This window comes from Eulemur rufifrons, chromosome 28 (assembly GCF_041146395.1).
Source record: "Eulemur rufifrons isolate Redbay chromosome 28, OSU_ERuf_1, whole genome shotgun sequence".
NCBI classification, from domain to species: Eukaryota; Metazoa; Chordata; class Mammalia; order Primates; family Lemuridae; genus Eulemur; species Eulemur rufifrons.
Genome location: NC_091010.1, coordinates 54,475,841 through 54,491,955, shown reverse-complemented (window position 1 = coordinate 54,491,955; position 16,115 = coordinate 54,475,841). Strand labels below are relative to the sequence as shown.

Genomic DNA, 16,115 nt, shown 5'->3' with positions numbered 1-16,115 from the left:
GAAAACAAGAAATAAATAAAGCAAGATGTTGGCACAGTTCAAAAGAACCCATCTGAGAAGGCGGCCTTCTTATGGGTCCACCAACAAACCCTCAATCCCCCTGGGAGGGTTCCTTCCTGGCATTTTATATAGCCTCTTTGTATCTTAGGATTTTATTTTTCATAACAACACATGTAAAAAATTTTTAAAAACTGTAATAAAATTATATATAAAAAACAAAAAGGGTAAATCGTAAAAAGGGTAATCAATGAAAACATTTGGCTTCTACTTCAAACCTCTAGACAGATTTGTGTATCCGTCCAGAACTCGCTTATATTAGTACACACACTTAATGTGTGTAATACTTCAACATAAATAGAGGTATTCATACTACTCTGCTAATCATTCAAGACTGTAACTTGGAGATTGTTCCCTATCAGACGAGATTAGCCTAATTAACTTAATTAAAACCAAGTAGTTTTAACAAAATAGTTTTATTTATTTATTTTTTGGAGACACAGAGTCTCGCTCTGTTGCCCTGGCTAGAGTGCCGTGGCTACAAAAGTTTTAAATAAACCTCTCCAATAGGTTGTTTCTGCTACAATTTAATTAGATTCCTGTTGCTACTAAAGTTTTTAATTAATATGTAAAGCGGCAGTTCTCAAACTTGAGCGGACATCGGTTATCACCTGGAAAGCTTGTGGAAACAGATTGTTGAGCCCACTCCCGGAGTTTCTGGATTTAGAAGATCTGGGGCAGGGCTTGAGAATTGCATTTCCAATAAATTCCCAGGTGATGCTGAGGGTTCAGGGACCACACTTTGATAACCAACCACCGGTATAAAGGCTGCATTAAGCCCCGTTCCTCCCACCTCCCAGCAATGCTCGCCTAAGAAGGCACAAGCGACTAGTCGTCTGGAAACCTCAGGAAGGACCCAAAAGAAACGGCTCCTCGATGCAACCCGGAACCGAGGTAAAACGAACCTATGTTCCGCGCCCGACGCAGCCCGCCTACGCCACTTCCCTCCGACTACACCCGCCTTTTCCTCGTCCCCAACGTGAGTTAGGCGGACAGCTTAGAGGGCGCGAGGAATCACGTGAGTTTAGCGACATCTCGCGAGTATTTGTGTCTCTCGCGAGACTTCACCCACCTCTGTCTTTTCCTCCTTCCAGCGCCCGGCTTTCCTCCCCTCCCCCTCACCGCCGACCGAGTTTTTCCTTTTCAGACCGAGTCGCCTTGTTGTCGCGGAGGTTTTTTTTTTTTTTTTTTTACTGCTGCTGTTGCTGCTATCCACCGCCACCCCTGGGCTCTTGCCCTGACCCTTTCCCGCCGCCCTGCCCCCGACCCCACACAAGGTAACAAACCCCGTGGGGGAGAGAGTAAGGCCTCGCCGTGCCTCGGTCTCTCCCGAATTGAAGCCGAGGCCTGAGGCCGATTGGCCAGCCTCGTCGGAGAAGTCTGGGCGTCGGCAATAGAGTTAGGAGCCACCGTTTCCTCTCCCACCCAGAGTTGAGCCTTGGGGGGGGCCCCAGAGCCGTGGCAGCGAACTAGGCCAACCAGGGAATCCGTCGGGTGGGGTTGGGACACCCGCGGCGGTTCGGGGAAGAGCTAACTTGAGGGTTGTGGGGCTCCGGCAGTTTCCCTGGCAACTGATGTTTGAATTTCGAGGTCTGAAATAATTGTGCGAGTAGTGACGGGCTTTGAGGTGTTGGGGAACTGGAAGGAGGCAGGTTGGCTTGCTTTAACCCTTTGAGACCTTTCCAGATTCCAGGCTTTCGTTGAACGGAAATTTTAAGAAAGATAAGGATCCTCGGAAATCTTGTATGTTTGCTTATAAGTCATCAAAAAAGAGTTCGTATCTTATTTTCAGGAAAACTAGTGAGCTGGATTTGGCAAAAGGCATGTTCCTTTCTCAAATCGGAGCGTATTTGTGCTTGTTTTCTTTTACTGAAGAAACATGCATCGACAACTATTTAGGCGACTGGGTGAAAAATTTTTGTTCTGGAGAACTAAATGCGCTCTTAATTGAATAGTTCGAGTAGAGTTATGTAGTTAATTAAAAAAAATTCTCATTTGGCTTTTGGAAGTATGTGCTTAAAAATAAGATTTCCCCCCCCCCCCCAAAAGATTCAACTCTTAAAATAGACCAGTGCCTTTTAAAAAGAAGATATAACAGCCTTGATTATTGAGCCAAACACAGTGCCTTCCCTATAATAGGAGTTTAAAGAAAATTAGAAATTTCCCTTTCCCTCTTATCTCCTTTTCTGCTTTTCTCTTTATGTGGAATTTATCTCGCATGTTTATAATCCTCAGAATCAATCTATCATCTTGAAGTTTGTGGTTTAGCTCAAGTCTGAACTAAGAGTAAGGGTAATGGTGATCAATGAAACTGCAGTGTTAGGGATTGGAAGCAAAAATTAGTTAATTCAGGCAGATAGGGAAATTAGTTTTTATGGTTTGATTTTTGGTCCAGTTTTCATGGTCTTAACTCTTTTTATTTTCCCTAGATGTCAGAAGATTTAGCAAAGCAGCTAGCAAGCTACAAAGCTCAACTCCAGCAAGTTGAAGCAGCATTATCTGGAAATGGAGAAAATGAAGATTTGCTAAAATTGAAGAAAGATTTACAAGTAGGTATAGGTGGACAATTGTAGTTTTTCTGTGTTTTTTAAATGATTTATTGCATAGAATCTAGGCACCAAAGCACCATTTGGAGAGGGTACCCCTCCTGTGTGTGTGTTGCGTGCATGTGTCTGTTTTAGTGTTGTATGTGTATGCACATAGGCACTGTGGCTTGTAGGAGGATTGCTTCCTCTATGTATCATAAATGAGTGACACATTATAGAAGCACCCAAGATTTATATAAAGAATAATTTTAAAAATAAGAATTGGTTTTGGAAGTCTCTGTCAAATTCTCAAGAGAAGTACATACAACTCTACAATGAAAAGTGCTTTTATTTTGTAAGACCTGGCAAGAGAAATTTAGTTCAAAAGATATTACAACTAAGATTAAAAAAGAAAAGTATAACCATATTAAGATTCTTCTTAATGCCACAAGATTCTTTGAAAATGAAAATGTGGCTTTTCTTCCCAGAGTTGTGCCTTACACCTTGTATTGAAAAACATATTTCAGCAAATAAGAGGGCCAAGTTTAAAAAACAAACAAACAAACAAAAATCATAAAAATACCTTAAGAGGTACATGTTCTCTGCATAGATGTTTGAAGTTAAGGTTAGATTTTACTGTGTAGTTGTTGACAATTGTTGATGTGGTGAAAAGGAGATCTTAATTTGTCTGTCATGGGAGAGTTAGGTAGATATGAAATCTTTTTTTTAAAACCTGCACTGGAATTTCAAGACAAAAGCAGTGATAGTAAATATCTGTTGTTTCTTAGGATACCAAGTTTATTAAGAAAAACAGCATATATAATTTGTACATATTAATACATGGGACTTTTCATCTTAAGAACCTCCTTTAATTTCTGAGCCTGATTTTTTAAAAAGTTTTAAGGGTATTTTGATGATCTCTTTACTGATTTAGTATGAAACTCAAATCTGTGTTCTATCTAAATCCTTTCCCTCCCTTTATCATCCTGTTGTCCGTTAAAACTGTTAATATTTTAGGGATATTAGAACTGCAGACAAATGGAACTTAACTGAAATGGGGTCCAGATTTAGGATTCTGAAACTGCTTACCTGGGCATAATTAAGATGAGTTGAATATTTTCAAATTCTAGATTTAGGATAATATATTTTTTTTTTTTTTTTTTTTTTTTTTGAGACAGAGTCTCACTCTGTTGCCCAGGCTAGAGTGAGTGCCGTGGCGTCAGCCTAGCTCACAGCAACCTCAAACTCCTGAGCTCAAGCGATCCTCCTGTCTCAGCCTCCCAAGTAGCTGGGACTACAGGCATGCGCCACCATGCCCGGCTAATTTTTTCTATATATATTTTTAGCTGTCCATATGATTTCTTTCTATTTTTAGTAGAGATGGGGTCTCGCTCTTGCTCAGGCTGGTCTCGAACTCCTGAGCTCAAACGATCCGCCCACCTCGGCCTCCCAGAGTGCTAGGATTACAGGCGTGAGCCACCGCGCCCGGCCTAGGATAATATATTTTTAAAAACAAACTATCTGGGATAATTTCAATATGAGCAGGACCCCGTCTTCGATGTATAGAAGCTAGGTCTGTGGATTTCAGGGTGTCAGTCAATAAGAAAAAGGTGTTTGGGGGCAATTTCTCTCACAGGCCCTTCAGTAAAAATAACCCTATGGTTTGCTATCTGCCCGTTCATTTGATTTGCTTGTATGTTGTGAGTATACATTGAACGTGAGGCAATAGAGGCAAACTGACCTCTTCTATACTTATACTCTGTGAAATACTAACTTTCTGTTTGCCCCAACGAGAGATGTCCAGTCTACTTTTACCAACCTAAAAGCAGTCATTTTTTTCTTTGAAGAAAAGAAAAACATTGTGTGCCGATGTTCTGTATATTGCTTCCTGGGCAGTATATGTGGAACTGGTCGAGGCGGAATTGGGAGTGGAGTTTGAAATATTATCATCAGGTTTTTTTGATATTTCTAGAATAAATTGTCATTAGAGTCTGGGTAGAACTGCTTCACTGTTACATGATCTATACTGTGTGGAGAAACCGTCGTGGTAGACATTATAGTAAGCACCTAAAAGGCTTACCTTGTGTTCAGTTAATAATGACCTGGGAATCATGTAAAATGTCCTCTTTTCTATAACCATTTAGAACAGCACTATCAGATAGAACTTTCTGTGATGCTAGAAATGTTCTGTATCTGCTGTTCAGTACCATAGCCACAAGCCACATGTGGCTATTCAACACTTGAAATACAGGTCAGGTTACTGAGGAGCCGAGTTTTTAATTTGTTTAAATAACTATATGTGATGACCATGTTGGGTGCCAAAGATTTAGAAGGTTAAGTTCTAATACCTCTGGTAGTAATAATAACAGTGCCTTTCCTGACCACTTTTGATCAGTTTCTCTCCCTCTTATTCTATCATGAGGGAAAAAAAGTTTAATTTTGGTTACTAGGTTAGGTCCCCTTTGAACTGAAAACTACTCAAAGATGGAAGGCATCTTTTAAGATTAAGTAACATTCTGAAAAGTATTTGGCTGCATGCTTCCATTTAGTAATTGTCTCCGTTGAGGCTACAGTTAAAACTTCTATTTTGCTGTGGGTTTTTCCCTCCCTCCTTTTTTCTTCTCTGCTTTCTGGGAAGTATCTCATGCCATTGGTTTTTAATTCTGTCTGTCATGTTTAGTGAGAAGTCTGTTCAGCCTGATTGAGTTTGTGGCTTCCTCATTTTCATATTTTTGAACTATCATATGGTTCCTAATTCCTTGTGTTCTTTTGGAATTATATCCTTAACCTGGTTATTAATTTGTTTGCCATTTGATTTATGACAAAACGCTCTTTCTGTATTTTTTTCAATGACTTCATTTTGCCACTAAGGTTTCCATGTTTATTTCTTTTATGTACTGTTTTTCATATAGACTAAAGTTACTCAGCAGGCAGCAAATTAATCTACTGAAGTCCTAACTGCCTTTCTTTTTTCACTTAAAAAGTGGGTGTAGTAAAATCCAGGCTAGCTAGCTAACTAGCTCCCAGGGTAGTCTATGATAATCACAGAAATAGTGAATTTATTAGGCTGTTTTGCTGAATAAACTGGTTCTAAAGGAGGCAGGGGTCAAGTCACTTGTCTCATATATTACAGTGGCTCTCTGCATCCCCGAAACGCCTTCCTTCAGTAAGCAGAGTGCTTGAGTGCACCCCCTTTGACCTGCTGATATGTAGATCACAACACCTGATGCTTCCTGGAATTGCCGATTACTGTAACTGCTGCCCATCTGTCGATGAAGGAGCAGTTTCAGAACTCAGACTTGAGGGAGGAAAAGTAATTAATGGTATGTACCTTCAAGAAACCCCCTCATACATAAAATAGTTTTTCTAATACTTTGGTCCATGTGCACATGTGAAGAAAAAAAAAATTAGAAGGTTCTTCATAGTTTGGATAGTGGATGTAAAACTATAGTAAAGTTAAAGGATGCTAGGAGTAAATGGTCTGGACTTTTTTTTAAAGGGTCATGTCAACGCGGGGCTCTGAAAATTGTTTATAATATGCACAGCTTTTCAGGATTTTTTTTTTTTTTGATGAAAATGTATTTCCTTATGAAAATACAGTGGGAAAATGTTGTGTCCTAAAAGAAACAGAGTTCTGAATTTGAGACCTACAAATGCAGAATTCATGTTTGTGCTTTAATAGTTAAATGATCCCTAGGAAGATGAGGAAGTATTTAATGATAGGGATTGCGTGGGTTCTTGAGTCAAGCTTACTGGATTATATTCCTGGCCCTAAAAGTGATTAACTGAAAACAAGACTGGATAATTTACTCCTCTTCTCTGTATATTATGTAATGTATTTATGTGAAAGGTTCTTAGCTTTATTTGCAAAGGACTATCTAAAAAGTATTTAAATGGCTTACTTGGCAACTAATAAAACTTAGAGATGTTATTTCTACTGAATTTTTAACTCGAATCTGAGTCTTGTAGTACTTACCTTTCTCTAAGAGCTTATATTCCTTTTTTTAAGGCTCAGATACTAGTTTTTCAGAAGTAGCTAGGAAGATTTAGAATCTTTAGGAGAGAGGTAATATTTACTGGCTACTGAATCAGAACTACTATTAGAAAACTTGAGTGGGAACCAAAAGAATCTCAGTACACAGTTTAACTTTGCTAATTTTTCTCCCTAAACAGACAGTATGATGTTTTAAATGCAACAGTGGGGGAATAGGTATGCAAGATGTTAAATCAGATAAGATGAACTATAACATGGATCTTCGTTAGAGTAAAAAATACAGCAGATAGGTAGCAGAATCTATCTATGTACTATTTCTCTAATTTTTAAACCATCCCTATACCAAACATCTTTGAATGAAGCCAATTAAATATAAGCCTGAATTACAAAAAATATCTGCCACACAGAGGCATTGCCTGTCTGTGTTTTTTATTTTATTTTTTCCTTCTAAATGAAGCCTCATGTGCTTAATGTTAAGGTATGGTATATTTTAAATCTAACCTGGTAATTTTACCCAGATGGGGGGTGAGTTTTATAATGAATGACTAGGATGACTACTGGTTTCTTTTATATATATCTATAGTATTTTAGTAGAAATATGTATAAGTAGTAACATTTTTATTACTAATAGGGCTGCTTCAAGTGTTTTAAAAATGACGGAGTGGCCAGGCAGTTACTACTACTGCCAGGTAATTTCCTATGAAACAGTACAGTTGCGTAAAATATACATGACAATGATGAGAATAAAAGTGATCTCAAATCTAATTTAGTCCCTCATACTTGACTTTATTTCTTATCTTTAAAGAGATCTAGTCAGCTAAAATAGTTACTTAGAAATAATGCATGGTGTTGAAGCTCAAGTCTACTCTATTTCCATTAGTATTTGTGGTTAAGCTGAAAGGCAACTATATGGGCTTACATCACAGCTCTACCACTTACTAGTATAAAAGGTTGTATCTCGGTTTCTACATGGGGATAATCACAGTACTCTCTTAATTGTATTATGAACAGCAGATATATGTAGAGTACTTATGTGCTGTACAGTGTAAGAGCTGTTGTCATCAATAACAAAGAGTAGTTCACAATGTGAATTATAAAAATAATGTTCTGGTTTTTGTTTTTCATTTTTTAGGAAGTCATAGAACTAACCAAAGACCTTCTGTCAACTCAACCTTCTGAAACTCTTGCAAGTTCAGACAGTTTTGCTTCTACTCAGCCCACTCATTCATGGAAAGTAGGAGACAAGTGTATGGCAATCTGGAGTGAAGATGGACAGTAAGTGTAGAAAAAAAACTCTAACTATAACATGAAATAATAAAATACAATGGTAAGAAGTTTTTATTCAGTTTGAACTACTCTGTTTTAATCTTTCTACATAGGCAATATGATTTAGAGAGCCAGTTTGATTCTTGGATGGTTGCCATTGATACAATTTAGTTTGGCTTTAGATTAAGTTTAGAGGGAGAATAATGGCTTGGATACTAGAGGAAAGAAAAATGAAAGCAGAGGAAAATGAATGGTTATTTCTAAAATAATCTTAATTCTTTTCAAATTAAAAATTGAGTGGTTGATTATCTCAGATTTCTGTATCTTGCACACACTGAAATCATTCTTATAAGAAATAATCTTTTCTCAAAGAGATTAAAGAACATTGAGCAGATACATATGTAAGAGACTTTCTAACAATATTTTGATTAGAACTTCCTTTTTTGATAGCAGATGGCTAACTTCACTCCTTGTATTATCTTTGCCAAAAAGGCCATTTGATTATAGAAGTTTCATTTTAGACACATGTAATGATTGTATCACTACAGTATAAGTCTTGTAGGCTGAGTACTAAACCTTTACTCACCTGCTTACAGCCATGATATCTTTACAGGTGTTATGAAGCGGAGATTGAGGAGATAGATGAAGAAAATGGCACCGCTGCAATCACCTTTGCTGGTTATGGCAATGCTGAAGTGACTCCATTGTTGAACCTCAAGCCTGTAGAAGAAGGAAGGAAGGCAAAAGAGGATAGTGGCAACAAACCCATGTCAAAGTAAGTAACTGACTTTATTAGTATTTTAGGTGTGATCTTCCCCATTTGGGCACTTGAGATAGTCTGCAGAGAGAATCTAAGTAGGCTAGATTGAGGTGAGAAAGTTATAATACTGATTACCATTGTTGTGAAGATTAGTGATGATAGGGTTAACATTGTATGTGTATGCCTAGGTAAAGTGAAGACATTTTGGTTCACTCTTGGGGATTCAGTAAATATTAAGAGGATACTAAAAACATATTCCCAATATATTTTTATAAGCCAGGTGCTAGGGCTTACACCACAGTGAAGAAGACCAACTTGGGCCTTGTCCCAACTGAGTTTATTAAACATCTAGGGCAGAAAAGGCATCATTAAACAAGAGCTTTAATAATAAAGTATAAAAGTTAGGAAGGGGGGGGGTATATAATAGGTGCTTTAAGGGAACAAAGAAGGGGTACCGAAACTATATACTTTCATTATCAGGGTAGGTTTCTTTGAGAAAATGACAGTAAACTGAGATTTGAAAAGAATAGGAGTTAGCCAGGGTTAAAAACAATTAGAAGGCTTTGTGACATTGAGTGTTGTGTATATATATATATATATCTGGGTTTGCATCCTATCTTTATTATTAAAAAGCCTGTGACCTTGGACAAGCTGCTTCACATCTGTTTCCTTCTCTGTAGAATAAGGGGCAGTAGTTATGTACATTAACTAGGTTGTGAGGATTAAAGTGATAACATTAATAAAGCACATACACAGTTCTTGACATGTAGTAAAGGTTTAGTAAATACTGACTTTTTAGAAGGAGGAGGCATAAAAGTAACAGAAATCCCTGTGGTAAAAACTTGGGGGGCTGGAAGGTGGGTGGTTTGAGAAAGGCCAGAGAGGTAGAGTCCAGATTATAAGGAGCTGGTAAGCCACTGATAGCATTTTAAGTTGAAGGGATATGATGTGATCAGATTTGAGCTTTAGAATGATAGCTGACAAAAGAGAAGGCAGCTACTGGTATGATCCAGGTATACAATGATGGCAGCCTGAACTCAGGGAGTATCAGTGGGAATGGAGAAGTGTATGGTTTCGAATGGTTTTTAACAGGCCAAATTAACAGTATTTTTAGTCTTTGACTTCTGTGTAAAAAGCCATGCTTAGCTTCATGGTGGTGATATGGTACTGGGAGTCTAGATTTTGCCTTTCTTCAAGATCTCTTTTTTTTCCATCCTTCATTTGGTTAAAAGTCAGTGCTGAGCAGAAATTGAGAGTTTTATTTAGAATTTTTTGGAAACGTTTGGTTTTTTTGTTTTTATAAGAATTGTTAGCAATGATTTCCTTTTTTGCTGCTGTATTGCTCTAGGTGAAATAGTTTTATCTGCATTGAATCTCTTCATACACTGTTTCTAAACGCTGTACCTGCTAACTATATCTATTTGGAAATTGATAAAGGTTTAGATGTCCATCAATATTGAAATTCAGTTTATTCCTAAAACACAACCGGCAAAATCTATATAAAAGTCAAATAAAAATTTACATGGAAATATTTGACTTACATGTGTAATAGATTATAGTTATGTTTAAAAGCTTCCAATGATGCTACATATTTTCAAAAAGACATATTTTCTTAGTACTACATATTTTCTTAGTAGTGCTAGGTGATTGGCATTGATTTTAATGAGTTAGTACTTTTTATTCATGGAGAAAAATATGTTTATGGGGTTTTTTTTGTTTTTTTTTGTTTTTGTTTTTTTTTTTTTGGCACTTCTAATGTCTACAAAGAAGTCATCTTTTAAGTCTTAACAGTCGACATTTAGCTCTGTTTTTTGCACGCAGAAAAGAAATGATGGCTCAGCAACGGGAATATAAAAAGAAGAAGGCTTTGAAAAAAGCGCAGAGAATAAAAGAACTTGAGCAGGAAAGAGAGGACCAGAAGGTGAAATGGCAACAGTTCAACAACAGAGCCTATTCTAAAAACAAAAAAGGCCAGGTTGGTAAATCTTTTAATCACACTTTGTAAATTTGAAAAGTGCGACTGTCATTAAAATAACTTTAATATGAAAGGAGAAGTATACGGATTTTTAGAAGTACATGCTTAACCATATCTTAAATTCAGAATCGTCAATCCTCAATTTGGCTTATTAAAAAATAACCTGTTAGCCACTGTCTCTGCAATAAAAAATATGAATTGAGTTTATATCGGGAATTATAAAAAGTCTATGTTCTTCCTTCTACAAACTAAAATTCGAAAAATTATTTGCTACCTTACCACTTACAGGCAGTCTGCTGAACTCTACCTGCTTTATTAACATGCTTTTATGCTGGGCATCACTGGTAGATGTTATTTAAAAGAGCATTCAAGTTCCCTTGATACATTTATCTTTCTAAGCGTGTGTGTGTGTGTGTGTGTGTGTGTGTGGAGAGGGGATAGGTAGAAGATAACCGTAGCATTCATATAGGAAGTTCAGAATAAGGATAACTTGGATTTCAGCCGTATTTTAGTTTTCATTGCTGTCGAGATAGTTCCTAGAGTGGTGGACAAGACTTCTGGAAAGTAGCACTTCCTTTTCATAAAGATGTTTATTTTGTGACTAACAAGGGCCAACAGACAATTTAGGCATCATAACAGGCCCTATAGTAAACATCAATACAGCCAGGGTTTTAGGCATGCTAAAGTGGATAGCTTATAGCTAGATTTAGGATTGGAGTCTGCAAAACTAAAATTTTTAAGACACCTGAAGGCAAGTGAGGTTAATAGCATGTAGTGGTATTTTCCAGAACTTATAAGTTGGAGTAAATGGCTTCCAGCATGAGATCATTTCAGTAACCATTTTGACACTAAACAAACAAAGGCAGTGTGCTTTTCTTTTGTAAAATACTGAAACCAGAACATATTTTAACATAAAATTTGAAACTTTTACTTTTTCCAAAACTTAATCAGGAATGGTTTCTGTTTTCTTTCCTGTAGGTAAAGAGGAGTATTTTTGCTTCACCTGAGAGTGTAACGGGCAAAGTTGGAGTAGGAACTTGTGGAATTGCTGATAAACCTATGACACAATATCAGGATACTTCTAAATACAATGTTAGGCATTTGATGCCTCAATAATCAGAAAAACTGTTGGATTTCATCTCTGCAGGGCTTTACATTTACCTTTTTATCCTTATATTTTTCTAAAGGTAAATTATTTGTTAGGTGAGTAAGGAAGACACCGTTGTCATTGTTTGACTTCAATAGAATGAAACTTGAAGAAATTGAATTTGATAACTGCTATTCATTTAACTTTTTTCATTACTACTACCACAGTTCCCTCAAAGTTTGTTGAATAAAGCAACTTTTCTAAATGCTGCTTAGTACAGCACTTAGATGAATTGTTGATCTTCCTATTATCAGGCCCCCACTTAATCTATGGTATGTACCTTTTGTAAGTCATAACTTGGAATTTTCAGATGCTTTGAACTTGATACATATTCTAGCAATTCATTGAAACATCAAGGCAAAACAACAACCTGCTAAAGAGAGATCTTTACCTTTTTTTTTAATCTTCAACTGTAAAACCTAGCTTTTGTCCAGTTCAGCCTAAATATAGGTTAATTGGTAAATGGCAACGTTTGTTTTGAGGTTTTTCCTTCAATACTTTGTTTCCTAGGCCTATTATGCCATCGCTAAAGTTGATCCAGCTTTTATTTTTATTCAAGTTTTAGTTTTATGTAAGAAACCATGTTTAGGATGAGCTACCTTTTCGAAGGTATTTTTGTTTTCTGTATGTTTACTTTTTTCCTGTGTTGATTTTTCACTTAGTTGTGGTACCATGTGGATGTGTAATGTTTATATGGGAAGACAAAAAGCTGATGTATAGCCCTGTATACAGTGTAGATACTATTTTTGTAAAAAAAAACAAGGCTAAATTAATGAACAAGAGTACTGAATGTTTCATCATTAAAATTTCCTGTATTTCTTGTGCATTAATCTGACCATAATTTTCCTGTATATTATGTTCATGTAGCTGAGTTTATAATTTTTTAACTAGATCAAGTCAGCATTTGTTGGTATAAGTGAACATCACAGTTACTGTCAGTTGAGTTTAAGCCAAATACATGCATAGAAAAGGGTCTTCCTATTAATGGAAGAAGATGATTTTTAGGATGTATGTTAATTTCAGTTTTTGTATGTTTAACTTTTATTAAATAAAGTGTTTTTAAAATCTCCAGGGTGTGTTAACAAAAGGATGATGTCTTTAGCTGCCAGCGTTGGTATAGCGATTAAGCCTTTGAAGTACTTGCACACAGCATTGCCGTGGAAGAGAATATTCAGTATGTGATAAAGATTTCAATAAATCCTTAAGTATTCTTTCCATTAGATAAAAAATTGGATCCTAAAGTACAAGCCAGTCTTATTTTAAGGGCTTGTGCTAGGTATCGGGGTGTTTGTAAATTTTTGGTGGAAGGGGAAAATGAGTTTTTATTTCATGAATGTTAATTTTTTGATGAATTGAAACTTAGGAGGATAGTGATGAGTAGTAGAATTCTTCATCTCTCCTTTCTACATTCAGTCCCCTTTCAATCCAGGAGGTCACTGTTTTTTTCCTATAACCTATGGCCACAGGGTAGAACATAAAGGACAGAAAGAAAAGCACAAGTTGCAGTAGAAAAAAGGCTACAAAAAGCCTGAAAAATTCTAAATAAAATGTTAATACTCATTTTGTTACCATTGTAACAAACATCTTAAGAGCGTACTAATAAGGGTAGGCATGAAAGATTGCGAGAGAATCCTTTGAATTAAAAAAACTGGAAAGAAATTTGGTGTAATGATGTGACCTTAGAAAATGGTTTTTGTTGGGATTACCTTGGTGTGTTTGTTGGAATAGTAAGTTCACCTGGTATTTGTGTAGGCAGGACTGTTGTTAACAGACTTGTCCCTCCTTTGACCCTATGATTTGCCTTTTCTGCATGTTAACTTCCCCCGGAGGCTTTGTAGGAGAGAGAGAGAGAGAGAGAGAGAGAGAGAGAAAAGGAAACAAAAGTAACCCTATCCTAAAAAAACCTTTGTTTTGAAAACGGGATGCGTGTAGGTAAGGAAATAAGAAAGAAACCTTTGTGTCAAAAGGACCTACGTTGTGGCCCTTTGGAAATTCCTGGTGTCAGAATGATGTTGGTGTTTCTGGACTAAAGTAAAAGTTAGGACTCCGGGGGAGACAGAGTACCTGTCACACAGATGTGATGCTGAATTTGGGAAGATGGTTAACGAGATACCACCAACAATATTGTACAAATGAAGATAGTTAAACTCTATCTTCTTAAACCAAATATGAAACTTGGCCTCATGAAGCTTTGTTATAAAATTTAGTGTAGAATTTTCTTTCTCGTCAAGAAAAGAGACTTGAAGTTCTGAAACTGACAGACTAAAATGTTAAATATTGATTTATGGCTCCTAAGTAGGAATGATTGCATGTAACTTCTCAAAGCTTGACATTTGTTGACCATTTCAAGGAAAGAACACTAACACCTCAAAAACTAGTAACCAAAATTTTTAATTTTATTAGTAACCACAGGTGACAAATGCTGTTTGACTTATGTAGAAGAGGCTATGGAACATACTGAAAGAGTAAGGACCCTAGGACCAGACTGCTGTCTGTATCCTGGCTCCCCATTTATTACTATGTGTATTAGTTCTGCTACTGTGCATTTCTCAGCTGTAGAATGAAAATACCTGTTTTATTCGGTTTTAAAGATTGAGTTAGTATGTGTAAAGAGCTTGATAGAATATCTGGCATGTGGTAAGCACTACAGAAGGGTCTGCTCTTACTGTGTAGAGTGGCAATGGTGATCACTTGATCTGTTTTCCTTAACTTGAAGAATAATGATACACATTACAATGGATAACAATACCCACTGCTTATGACTTGAAGCCCCAAATTATAACTGTATTACTGAAATGTTATCAAATTACCGAATTTATAAGATACATTAGGTAAATTCTAGTAAAGGTTTAAATTAGTTTTTATACCAGGGCATGTTTCTTAGTGGGAAAGGGGTGAAGGTTCTAATAAAAATCACCCCTAATGTTTGTTTAAAATTAAAGGGGAATTCTTCGGTCTGAGTCTTACGCCAGACTTAATCCAGGCCAAGGTGTCTGTCTGACAAACACCACAGGTGATTCTGATGTGCATCTCTGGCTACAACCGTGTTTGGGGTTAAATGTAAAAGCAGTTTTACATTTTTACTTTTGAAATGAAGAAAAATTACCTAATTTAGTGGCAAATTTATTAGCCTAATTATAAAGACCAGGCATCAAACCAAAATGAAATGCGTGTTAATATAGCAACACATTTTAAAAACTTGTCTGTCACAATGAAAGGGGTGTGTGTGTTTCCAGTATGATGTATTTTTAATGCTGAGTGTGTCTGCCGTGAAAATAGCAAGGGAAACCATCAAGTAATATAAAGGGAATTCGTATTAGATCAGTAAGTATGAAATGTCCGATTTCCTTAAGTACTATAAATTTGACAGTTGATACCTCTGACATTTCACTTTGATACTTTTGTGAAGGTACATCCTCATTCTTTCAAACATGTGGTTTGGCTTGTGATTATCTGTAAAATTTTTTTTAGAGCAAGTTTTGTTAAAACCATGGGTAAGTCCAGAATTCATGTTATTTTTGAGTATGAATTCCATCATGGAACCAATGCTGCATAGACAGCTCAAAATATCAATGAAGTGTTTGGGAAGGATGTGGCTAGTGAGTGCATAGTCCATCTATAGTTTGAGAAGTTCCATTCTGGTTGTTTTAATCTTGAAAATGATCCACGTGGGCTACCAGAGACCAAGGTGGATAATGATGAGCTGATAGCTATTGTGGAAGCGAATCCCTCTCAACCTACACCTGAATTAGCAAGGTTTGACATTACTATTCCAACAACATTGGACCATTTGAAACAAATCTGCAAGTTAAAGAAGCTGGATAGATGGGTTCCACGTGAACTAAAGTGTCAGAAGAGAAATTGTCTTGAAGCTTGCCTTTCTCTGCTGTCACGACATAAAGGCAAACCATTTCTATACCATATTGTTATGTGTGATGAAAAATGGATTCTTTTGGACAATTGCAAATGTATGGCACAATGATTGGATAAAGATGAAGTGCTGAAAGGGAGTCCAAAACCAAATATTCATCAGAAAGAGCTAATGTCTGTTTGGTGGTCCAGCACTGGTGTTATCCACTGCAGCTTCATGAAACCTGGTCAATTGATTACAGCAGATGTCTGCTGCAACCAATTGGGCAAAATGAGGACGTGATTAAGCAGCTGAGATTGGTCAACAGAGACAGGCCAATGCTTTTGCAAGACAATGCTCGACCACATGTTGCACAAACAACGCTGCTCAAACTACAGAGGCTGGACTGGGAAACTCTGTCATCCACTGTATTCACCAGACCTTGTACCAACTGACTACCACTTCTTCCAGGCTTTGGACCACTTCTTGCAAGGAAAAATTCAATTGTCAACAAGCTGTGAAACACTTTTCGAGATTTCAT

The 16,115-nt window shown here is 36.8% G+C and overlaps 1 protein-coding gene across 1 annotated transcript; it reads left to right on the top strand.

The window, feature by feature from the left end:
* Positions 1–1,173: 1,173 nt before the first annotated feature.
* SMNDC1 (survival motor neuron domain containing 1) lies at positions 1,174–12,456 on the top strand. The gene is made up of 6 exons (XM_069460549.1): positions 1,174–1,334; positions 2,487–2,606; positions 7,709–7,851; positions 8,456–8,617; positions 10,424–10,577; positions 11,556–12,456. Exons 2-6 carry the CDS (start codon positions 2,487–2,489, stop codon positions 11,691–11,693), a joined length of 717 nt encoding a protein of 238 aa, XP_069316650.1. The 5' UTR covers positions 1,174–1,334; the 3' UTR covers positions 11,694–12,456.
* Positions 12,457–16,115: the final 3,659 nt, after the last annotated feature.